This window comes from Conger conger, chromosome 13 (genome assembly GCF_963514075.1).
Source record: "Conger conger chromosome 13, fConCon1.1, whole genome shotgun sequence".
Taxonomy (NCBI): domain Eukaryota; kingdom Metazoa; phylum Chordata; class Actinopteri; order Anguilliformes; family Congridae; genus Conger; species Conger conger.
In genome coordinates, this window is record NC_083772.1 from 40,873,746 (window position 1) to 40,885,988 (window position 12,243).

General features: G+C 43.0%; 1 protein-coding gene across 1 annotated transcript in view; it reads left to right on the top strand.

Annotated features, from left to right (window-relative positions):
* igsf9ba (immunoglobulin superfamily, member 9Ba) overlaps positions 1-12,243 on the top strand; it is a 122,683-nt gene that overhangs the window by 89,188 nt on the left and 21,252 nt on the right. The window contains exons 13-15 of the mRNA XM_061218032.1: positions 5,868-6,043; positions 6,770-6,996; positions 11,065-11,149. Coding sequence (XP_061074016.1) covers positions 5,868-6,043; positions 6,770-6,996; positions 11,065-11,149 — 488 coding nt within the window. The remainder of the gene's footprint in view (positions 1-5,867; positions 6,044-6,769; positions 6,997-11,064; positions 11,150-12,243) is intronic.

Below are 12,243 nucleotides of genomic sequence, written 5' to 3' on the forward strand. Positions count from 1 at the left end.
GGGCAGTGCTGGACTGGAATGCTTTATCATTTATGATATTGAATTTTGTAAGATGCCGGTTGATCCCAGTCCTCATCAGGGTAGCCACACTGTACTCACCCCCTGGCTTAGTGGACTGGACCGAGGCATAAAACTCAAGCAAGGTCTCATTCAGCATATCCGCAGAGTTATTCTCAAAATCAGTGTTTATTTGTTTATGATGAAGACTTTAAGTGTTTTAACTTCCCATTTTGTTGACTTTTTGGTATTTATCTCATCCTTCTTGAAGGTCTTCGGATGTCAATTTCCTGTCCCGGTTTCCGTTCATTTTTTCTCTTATCTTCTCATTACATTACATTACATTGCATTACATTATTGGCATTTGGCAGACGCTCATATCCAGAGCGACGTACAACAAAGTGCATACCCATAACCAGGGATAAGTTCGCTGAAAGACCCTAGAGGTCTTTTTTACAAAGAAACAAACAACAGAGCAAAAGTTCACTATCCAAACACTGCTTACCTAGCTAACTAAAAATACTGATACACAAAGCAAGTCACAGAGACAACAATTAAGGTTCACAGGGAGGTAGGGAGGGATGGGGAGAGGTGCTGCTTGAAGAGATGTGTCTTCAGCTTGCGCTTGAAGGTGGGGAGAGATTCTTCAGTTCTGACCTCAACGGGGAGTTCGTTCCACCACCGTGGAGCCAGAACAGACAGTATCAATTTCTTTATTCTCTGCCACATCCCATCCTTCAAAATTATGATATTCTTCAAATAAGTTAAAATGAATGTGAAAACTATCCATTGTTTTGAAGTTACTTTCTTACAGTGGTAGCCTATAATTTAGTTACAAATTTATTTTAAATTACCAGGCTTGTTACAGTTTCAATATGTTGCTATGGTTACATAGATCGGTTCGCCAGGGTATGAATTTAGAACGGTGATTAGGCCTGACCTGGACTACCTGCCAAACCCTGAAGGATTATGCTGTACCACCTAGCATCCAATCAGAACCAAGTATTGACCCAGACCGTGGTATAAAATGCTATAATACCACTGTACCATATCTTCGTCTTTTTGCTCATTTTAAGCCATTAGCATTTAGCATTTTATAAGCAAGCGAGTGGGCCTATAACAAGGAAAATGGTGGGAAGTACTGCAGCGGATTGGCTGAAATTCACCCTTCTCCCCCTCCCTCTATCTTCTCTCTTATCAATTCGCCAGGAGCTACAATTGTGAATCCGTAGAGCCTTAGAGCTCTAACAAATTCCATCCCACGGAATCCCACTGTCACGTGTATGCCCCTGTTTCTCCCCTATACGATCCTGACCAGGTTTTTTATTCATGGGAGATGGGCGAGGGAGCTATGCATATCAACACATTTCTTTAAATCAGGGTTTATTTGGAGCTGACGTGTTTGGTGAAATTCAACCTATTACAGGGTGTTCTACATAGCCTCTTCAGTGGAATGATATGATTGCATTGTGTATGCAATATTATAAAGCTAGTGATGAACTAAAACAAGCCAGCTTGTAGAATGCAGTGTATACCGTAATTGGTAATAAATCAGAAACATGACTAAGATTTCACTGTGTTTTGAATGGTTATAGAAACCAAAGCACATGATGAGCCCTGTATGTCTCTATGAAAGTAATTATATTTTCATTTGTTTTCACAGTATTACAGTAATTGTTATAAAAGTGATCTGATGTCACCTACCAGGAGGCATAGTAACTTAGTGACCAGACTGTTGTATATTTGAATGGTGGGTTGATTGCCAATACATTGTATATCTGAATTTGATAGGCTTAATTGTCTGATCTCACTTTTTGTTCAAACCTCCGGATGTCAGGTTAACTGCATGTACTGATGTGAGTCACCTCATTTCTGAATGATTCATTCTCCAAGTGGCTTTTGATAAAATAATCTTCCCTGCTGGGCATGACCTTTAAGTCACAAGTACTCATTTGTAACTTCATTTAAAAAAAGGCCTATATCGAAGCTGATTGGATGTGACATTCTCATTAGGACACAAAAAGGATTTCTCTGTCTTTCCAAGCAGTTAATTACTGGGAGTTTATAGATGTTACTGTTGCTGTGTGCTGTGTGTGTGTGTTTGTGGTTTGTGTGAGTGCTGTGTGTGAGAGTGTGTGTGTGTGAGAGAGAGAGTGTGTGTGTGTGTGTGTGTGTGTGTGTGTGTGTGAGAGAGAGAGTGTGTTTGTGTCTGTGTGTGAGAGAGTGTGTGAGTGTGCTTTGTGTGAGTGTGAGTGTGCCTCTGTGTGTGTGTGTGTGAGAGAGAGTGTGTGTGCTGTGTGTGAGTATGCTTGTGTGTGTGTGAGAGTGTGTGTGTGCGTGCGTGCGTGTGTATGTGTGTGCGTGTGTGTGCGTGCATGCATGTGTGTGAGTGCTGTGTGTGTGTGAGAGTGTGCGTGTGTGTGCTGTGTGTGCCTGTGTCCGTGTGTGTGTGCTGTGTGTGCGTGTGTGTGTGTGTGCTGTGTGTGCGTGCGTGTGTGTGCGCGTGTGTGAGTGTGTGTGTGTGTGAGTATGCTTGTGTGTGTGAGAGTGTGTGTGTGCGTGCGTGCGTGTGTATGTGTGTGAGTGTGTGTGTGTGGGTGTGTGCGCGTGCGTGCGTTTGTGTGAGTGCTGTGTGTGTGTGAGAGTGTGCATGTGTGTGCTGTGTGGGCCTGTGTGCGTGTGTGTGTGCTGTGTGTGTGCGTGTGTGCTGTGTGTGTGTGTGTGTGTGTGTGTGTGTGTGTGTGTGGTTATTCATCGTCGGGGGAACAGGTGCAGTGACAAAGACTCAGAGGTGCTGGTGATGACACACATTTGCCTCTTTCTGATTGGAGCCGACTGCGATGTGGAGGAGTGGGCGGAGTCTGCCGCCAGACTGAAAATGACCACACAGGACGCAAGCAGACACCCCATGCTGTGTGTTAGAACAGGAAATGGCATGTGAATAAAAGAACTCCAGGGGATTGGCCAGATGTTTTTATGAGAAGATTGGTAGAACAGGAAACAAAAATTGCCTCTTGATATTTGAAGTATATTCAAAATAAATTTGAAACACAATAATTATGAAAGCAATTATTTTAATGGGGTGGGTGTGCATATGTGTGTGTGTGTGTGTGTGTGTGTGTGTGTGTGTGTGTCGGGGGGGTGCAGATGTTGTTTCAAATACAGATAAGCATTAAACCATAATGAAAAATAAATGTTGACTGTGCTGAAATATCATGACATTGTGTCTGAAAACCGAATTAAACGTTTTTGCATATAGCCAGGGCTGCCTTGACTGTTAGCACATCAGTTTAACATCTTGTCCAATATCTTGGACATTTCTAACAAGGACCTTTCCTTTAAATGTCTCTTTCAAACTTCATGAAACACGGGAGTCTCACAGCACCGTTGTCTCTCACCGTTCGTGATTGCTACAAAGTGTAGGGCTTACTGTCCTTTCCAGCGTATTTCACCTTGTCACTCAAAATAGCACTGCTGTTTGGTTGACGTCTACACTCCTATATAGTCTTCATCTGGCCTTTCAGCATTTAACTTATTCATCATTAACTCTCTAAATGCATTTCTATACAAAAACAACCCACATCAGAGATGGAATTCATTACTGCCAGCCAGGGACTGCAGTTAGTTACGATGTATTCTTGACTGTAATGCCTTGGTTGTCAAAGAGTATTCAGAAAGCATAAGAAATGCGTTCGCACGTGGGGGTTTTGATGTATTCTATAGAGTACAGTGACAGTAAGCTCTCTGATTTGCTGCAGTTGTTCCTCCCTTTGTGTGCCTATCCGTCTCGTTTTACAATTAGCCTTCCCTGAGCATTGAGTAATAAATCATTTGTAATACACACTCTACAGTAAATAACAAATATAGCATTGGGCTGCATTAATAAGTGCCTTTCATCAGCTTTACAGAACTTATGTACTGCCAGTACAGGCCAACAGTATGGAGTCATCTGTGGTTTCAAAAAACATAGGTAGAGAAAAATTCAGTTAATCAAAGTTTCATTTGGTGAATAGCAGACCAACGTACAAACATTGTATTCAATCTTCATCCATGAAAACACATAGAAATCTTACCTATCTTGAGTTTTCTTTAAGACCACAGGTGGTCGAATTCCGTTATTAAATATTGATTGGTTGGAAACACTTTGTGTCTGCGATGTCATCATGTGCTACACAGCTCCTTTGTAAGATTTTCTAAAGGAATGCACAACCATTCAGTAGGCCACTTTTTAATATATTCAGTATTTGTTTCTATTTTTCATAATTACAATATGTCTGTTTTAATAAATTGATGTTTTGAATAATCTGAAGGCAATGTGACTGAATAGTGACTCCACTTTAGTTTATGCAGTAAGTGTATAAATTAATGTGTAGCTACATCTAATATGAATATATACATTACAAGTTATTTATTGAAAATCAGCCTCAGTACGTGAGTGCGGGGAACTAAACAATATATAAAATATCGTGCTGCCTCACACAAGTTTGAGTTTACTGCATAGCATCGAATATCACTTCAGAGTCCCCTTAGCCTATTGTTCAGGTCGTTCAGTCATTCAGACATTCTCTGTATTTATTTCGCATGAATTATTTATTTGATGTGCGCGTGAAATATGACGAACGGAAAGGCGTATGAAATAGCGTTCTCCTTCCTCGGAAGCCTCTCATAAGCGTCTCCCGCCGCAGTCTAACCGCCCTTCATCACGCGCTACGCGGTATCCGTGTTTACACGTAGCGGGATCGCTCCGTAATGTAAAATGGCCCTTTGATTACCATCTAGGACCCATTGCTTGTCGGAAAAGGCCGCGGCGGGCGCAGATAAGGCTGAAGCATTAGCTGGAAGTACGCGGCCGGCGGCCATAACTCATTTCTCGCCGCTGACTTCATCGCGGCGTAATAGCAAACATAAATCGCCCCGCGACACGCAGTATATAAACGGGACGCGTGGCACTTATTTGTCCGCGCGCGGCTCTCGCGCGCAAAGTCAACGGTCGCCCCGTTTAATAATGCATGAGCGCGTGGGCGGGGGACGGCGGCGATGAATATGGGAATATAAATCGTATTATTACTCCGGCGGAGGTGTAACAGATGGGATGCCTTGCGCTCCTTCTCTGTGAAATGGTATCAGGAATTCACCGCGTTCCCCGTCAGCGTTTGAAAGTGCAGGTCGCTCGCTTTGAATGCTAAGGTGCCGGGTCCTGTGGCAGAGTTCCTTCCAGGTCTGCTCGGAATGCGGCGAACGTATTTGCGGTGAGAAACTGTTTCCTGTCTGCATGTCTTTTTATTTTTCGCACGCCAATGCTTTGGAAGACGTGATAAGTCTCTCTCGGTACGCAGAAGGGTGCCTGTATGCTGGTCTTGGAACATCGGGCGTTGCCAAAACTTTTGAGTTGATGATGTTTCCCAGGGTTTCGACAAACTTTAAATGCTTGAAAATGAAAACGCTTGAAAATATTTTCTACCTGGAATGTTGCTGAAAAGTCACGGAAACTTCTGAAACACTCCACCGTCGCTGAAAAATAATGAACAATTGGCATCGTTTTTGCAGCTCCCAAACTTGATGTTCTATAATACTGTGGCACTTTGAAGCAGGGCAATCTGCGGACCACACCTACTGCTTAAGTAGGCAAATTCCTGGACTGATTAGTAACGTAGTCGAGGAGTTTGCCTGCTTAACCGGTAGGCGTGGTCCTCGGACTGATTCGTGAGGTAGTCCAGGAGTAGTAGTCCTCTAAGTGGATAGGCTACAGCAGCAAAAGACCAATAAGTGTAATAAGTGCCTAATAAAGTGTAAGTCAATAGCGGTGAAGACTGTCGCTCCGGTCCCCGACATGATGACGTGATCCGGCGGGGGTGTCCCGGGCCTCACAGGGTGAAGCGGGCGCAGTTCGGGCCGCACGACTGGCGCTCGGTGGCCGTGCCCGGGGCGAGGAACTGGCTGCAGGTGCAGGGTCTGGAGCCCGAGACGGCGTACCAGTTCAGCGTCCTGGCTCAGAACAAGCTGGGCACGGGCCCCTTCAGCGAGGTCGTCACTGTGAACACGCTAGGTGGGTGCGCTTCTCTGCCTTCGCCTTCCCCCCGCGTCTGTCTCTGAACGCCTCCGTTCAGTCAACCCTGCGCCTATGTTTGCTCAACATTCGCCTTTTTTGGTGATAGCTACTCTGAGAACCCTGACGAGGGCATACATTGTCGAAGCATTGCGTGACCTTGGAATTAGAAGGTTCTGTCTGTGTAGTTTTGAGATAATGGGCTTCAAAGATTTCACATCTTTTCACAAAACTGAAATGCAGGGTAGTTGTTCATAGATCAAAATGACAGACACCCTAAAAGTACTCTGAATGTACAAAATGTATCAAAATCCTGTGAAATTGCCCTATAAACATCTAAATGTCTGTTTGAACCTTATAAATCGAAGGTCTCGTTTGGTTTGGTTTTCTTGATACAATAATAAATAATTAGAGCTTAGAGATTTTCATTTGTATTCTTCGACGGTCAGAACCTCAGTAAAGATGGGGTGTGTGTCTTCCTTCTTATGTATTACGTTTAAATACTTGTCACATTGTTGTGTGTTCACCATAAAAGATCACCTGTGTTTTTAGTCTATGTACAAGCCAATTTTAATTTAATTGTGATGATTGGTCCCTGGTTTTTAATGTATATGATGATCAAAAGTATAATGTCCGGTTACATAAAGTGTGGCTTGTGTTGCATGTTAACCTTGTGTCTCCGACAGATTCCGGTTTGTAAGCGTGTGGTTTCTCTGTCGCCCGCAGTTTTCCCGATAAGTACCCCTGAAACACTGGTGCTACTTACCCCACCAAGGTGCCTCACAGCCAATCGGACGCAACAGGGAGTTCTGCTGACATGGCTCCCTCCAGCCAATCACACGTCACCGATCAACCATTACATCATGGAGTTCCGCCTGGGGGAGAGGTGGGATGTCTTGGATGATGCAATCCCAGCTGGAGAGACTGAGCTGCTGGTCAAAGACCTTGTCCAGGTAAAGGTGAAGTGGTCAGCCTGAACACCTAGCCCAGGCATTGGCAACCCTGGTCCTGGAGAGCCGCAGGGTGTGCTGGGGTCCTCACTCCTGGTCCTGGAGAGCCGCAGGGTGTGCTGGGGTCCTCACTCCTGGTCCTGGAGAGCCGCAGGGCGTGCTGGCCTTCATTGTTACTCAGCACTGAATTGATCAATGAAAGCAGTAAACTCACATCATCTTGTTTCTTGGGTCTGAATCAGTTGTGATTTTAAGATGAAAATAAAAACCAGCACACCTGCGGCTATTCCAGGACCAGGGTTGCTGACCCCTGTTGGGTTGCCAAGCCCCGTAGCCCAGCAAATGACATGAAGTTAAATGCAAAAATATTTGGACTGTTGGTTTGTTTTTCCTCTGTAATAATCAAATTTGTTTTTCAGAAACAAACAATGACTGAGTCAAAATTTGCAGTGTCTGTTTTTGTTTCATGTGTTTGTGTGTAATATAGTTCAACAGATATTGAACTGTATTACAATCATCGCATTCAATGACTCAAGTCCCCCTATTACAAATCTGCATACATATAGGAACAAATTCCACACACTCACTGTATTACTCTATTTATAAATGCAAAGCTTTGAGTGACAGGGCTTGAATGTGTTTGTTGAGTCTACTTCATGAACTAACTGAGACAAGACATGGATACTGCAGAGGAGGGAGAACTGAGCACAGCAATCTATGAAAAGCTGTGGTGAGGATGAAAGGACTGTAAGTCATCAGTAGTAGAGTAAGGCATCGATTCGAGCTATCGCAGAACGTTTGTGTAGTCCAAAGGCCACAGTAGCCTATGGAACGTCCTAAAGAAACCGACTACTGGTTAAGGAAGCACCAGCAATCAGGCCATCTGCAGAAGCCATCAGAAAGTGATGACAGTGTGATTATAAGAGCTGTGAAGGAAAATCTTCAATTGTCAGTTCTGGTAATTACTAACGGTCCCCAGTGTCTGCAGCAGGACACTGAGTGTCGGAAGCCCAGAGAAGCAGATTATAGAGGATGCACTTCCAGATGTAAATCTCTCATCAGTGCCAAAAAAAAAGAAATACAGCAAATGAGCCTGATGAGATGAGGAAACAAGTTTCAGGGACACTTAAGACAAAGATAAACTGTGATAAACAGACACAGATAAACTGGTCACCCTTTACACCAATGGCAATAGATGAACTACTGTAGTTGTTAACATGAATTTGTTGACATACAGTACAAATGCATTCATAAAGCATAAAATTAACTTCTCATTTGTTCATGTATTTGTTGACTACTAACGGTTGTATTAGTTACCTGAATATTTTTACATTAGCAAATCATAGGATTATACGTTAATAGTTAATTAACAAACACATTAACTATTGTTTACTAGTGTAGTTAACCTACTGTACAGATAAACGTCTCAGTAGTAGTAATAGACACTGATAAGAGTTATTGACACCTGAGGGTAATAAAAGCATATATAAGTCTCTTATGTATCTGTGTTCGGCTTTACCACCGAAATATCCAGCAGCTGTAATGTCAATCACAGTGGTCTTTATGGGGCAACATTGGCTCAGGCGGTAAAAGCAATCAGAGGGTCACTGGTTCGATCCCTCCCTGGGTGTGTCGAAGTGTCCCTGAGCAAGATACCCAACCCCCAAAAGCTCCGGATCAGTTGTACAGCGCTTTGGATAATGGCGCTATATAAATTCCAACCATTTACCAATTACCATTTATTGGTGATGTGAGCAGTGACAGCAATGCAATGGCAGCTGCAGTCTACTGAAGCACGTTGTCCACTAGTGTCCAGAGAAATGCCACCAAACCCATTGGACGGACGTTCACCAAGCAGCAAGACAACGGCCTGAAACATACAACAAACTTAACCAGGAGTTTATCAGGAAGAAAGGGTGGTTTGACAAGGCCCATTCAGTCACCAAATTTAAACCCCATTGAACATGATGTTCTACGCACAAAAGGAACCTGAAGGCCAAAGCTCTGGCAAACAAGTTGTGGTAAAAGCTTGGCAGAGCGTCTCATAGGATCACACCATGAGCCTTATTGATGTCCATGGGTCACATACTCAGTGTAGTCATCGAACACTGCTAGTATCTCTCACAACACTTATGCTGACTTGGAATATGGGGACTTAACTCAATGAATGGCATTGTTGTAATACCGTTCAATATATGTTAAGCAAAAGTAATTAATAATGGAGACATTCTGAAATTTGCCTCATAGACATTGTTTGATTTCCAATAAAAATTTGATTTGTGCAAAGGAAAAACAACCAAACCAGAAAAACTGTCCTGACACTATTGCATTGAACTGTACTTATGCCATATATAATGTGATGAACGTGGTCTGATGTGAAGTGACACTTCAAATGCGTGTCATGTAGAATATTCTAGAAGCCCATGGCCCCTTCCGCAAGGCAGGTTTCTTTTTCTTTCCTGTCACTTTCACCCGCCATCAAAAGACTTCGCTTATTTCCCGGATACAGAAGAATGAAGAGGACAATTGACATTTTGTACAATTGAAATGCTATCTTTGTTTGGATGAAAATGAAACATGGGAATATAAGATTGTTTTGATGATGAGAACAGCAATTCAGCTTTGTCTCGCCTTGTCACTTTACCTATTGTCTGTAAAACAGTGAACGCGGCATTCGGCACTGGGCTTATTTAACAGACAGAATGTTTTGTTCGATTCAAATGTTGCGTCTATTGAACAGGACGTTCACTATAAATGGTTTCCTTCAGTCATCTACACTTTGCAGTGGATGATTCACGGGTGTGTCGTAAGAGTAGGAATATTGGTTTGCTGTGTTGGTGTTGGAGCTATTCCACATTTTAAGCATGTATAATCCTTTATATGCAGTATAAAGGTTGTGCACAATCACCCTCACAGTTGTCATTGCAAACAGATATTCAATCCTGGTTTGGGTGTCAGTTACATAATATGACAGTTGTGACAGTTGTTGTAGTACAAAGTACTACAATGCAGTTATGACGGTGCAATCATTTTTTTACCTGCCATTAATAGAGCAGGATTACTTCAGCCTTTCTCCCAAAGCTCATCTGATGTTCCCTAACTTGTTTCCAAACTCCATACCTCCTTAAGATGCTGAGAGGAGGTATTCTCTGCGGAAAGATGAACAAACTATGATTTGTGCTATAGACTCATGAAAAGTGTGCTGTAGTGTGTCAAATTGTGCAAAAAGATTGCTTTACAAAGTGCCTAACCCGCAAATAGCAAAAGAAATGGGGAGGAATTTGGTTAGTAACTGACTGGAAGAGGCATCGTGAGAGTCAACATACAAATTATGGATAAGCCCTACTCAGCCCAGGTTATGAAAACAGTGTGAGATTGGCCTGGCTCAAAGTGGTGATTATGGCAAAATTGGCACAATACTGAAGTATCTACGAGACCCCCCCAAAAAATGTTTTAAATAAAAATAAATGTTTTTTTGGTTCTGTTTTTGTAATGGTTTCCCCGTTACCAAAATACTTAATCTCAGACTGCTCAAATTGTATTTGTCTTGGTACTGTAGTTCCAGAACTTATTACTTGCAGACCTGGCCTATCTACCTTGTATACTAGACTTATGTCCATGGCCTTAAAGTACAATCAATCCTGTGTGGATTGTTCCTCCCCCGACCTGTTGTGTAGTTTGTCCTCTGACCTTGGTTTACACTCTTTATGTACAGCGCTTTGGATAGAAGCGTCTGCCAAATATAATGTAATGAAATGTGCAATCAATCCTATGTGTACTTCACCTCATCCGACCTGTCCTGCTAAATAGAATACCATGTAGTGAAATTACATCAGTATATTAGTAAGACTTATCTTTTCCCTCCCTCCATTCCAATTATAGGAAACTACATAACAATACAATACATTGCTCTCAAGATACTGCATTCTTACTTATGTGTGTGAAAAAACGAAGAGATTCTATCAGATACGATCCTGGCTTTCTGCGAGCTGGAAGGTTAATCGCTCTGCATGATGAATGGGGTGTGAGTCTGTGACACGTCTCCCCCTGACCCGGTTGGTTTTTTTGCAGGATTCGTGGTACGAGTTTCGGGTGACGGCGGTCATGGAGAACGTGGTCAGTGAGAACAGTAACATCGTGGGTGTGTCGAGTACAGGTGAGTCTGAAATCCGGGATTCAAGGTCCTGCTGTTTAAAAGGACAATGAGCGATTAAAACTGATACTGACAGCGCACGCACAGCAAAACGCACAGTGTTGAACCAAAGCTGAGCTAAACTTCTTTAACGCTGGACAGTACACCGTGTGCCTTTTCTTTGGGAGAGACAATGGCACCTTAAATGCAGCAATTCTGCGCTATTGTTCTGCAGTGCAATTGCTAAAAATAAGGCATGGAGAACAATTTACTTTAGTATGTATATCTCTGCAGCAAAGGCAATTACAGATTTTTTATTCAGTTCTCTGCTGCCTCCTGCTGGCCATACATTTATTTACATTTAAAGGCGTTACGTAAATGAATAAATCTTCAGCACAGTGTGTTCTCCCTTCTTGTAGCAGCCTGTGTTGTTATTGAAGTATGCTTTTAATGCTTCAAAAGAAAATGAATTTGAGGCGGTGGAGCCAGTTGTTCTTTTTGTTTCATTTTCGTGAATAAAACATGTATTCCAGCAACCAGTTGTGATACAGTGCCACCAGGCACCCTGCTCCTGCAGAATGGCTGAAGCCTAGCAGGTGTGGGCCTGGTTAATACATGGATGGGAGACCTCTTATTAAAGCCAAGTTGTAGTTGGAAGTGGTGTTGGTGGGCCAGTAGGGTGCTGTCTTCCTTCTCGTCAAATAAACCCCAATGCCCCAGTGTTGCCATGGGGACACTGTGCTGTAGGAGATGCCATCTGATGATGAGTCTGTACATCGCTCTGGATAAGAGCGTCTGCCAAATGCCAATAATGTAATGTAATGTAATGTAATGATGAGACATTAAACTGAGGGCCTGACTCACCGTGGTCATTAGAGGTTCCATGGCATTTATTACATTATTGGCATTTGGCAGACGCTCTTATCCAGAGCGATGTACAGTTGATTAGACTAAGCAGGAGACAATCCTCCCCTGGAGCAATGCAGGGTTAAGGGCCTTGCTCAAGAGCCCAACGGCTGTGCGGATCTTATTGTGGCTACACTGGGATTAGAACCACTGACCTTGCGTGTCCCAGTCATTTCCTTAACCACTACGCTACAGGCCACCCCATTCATGAC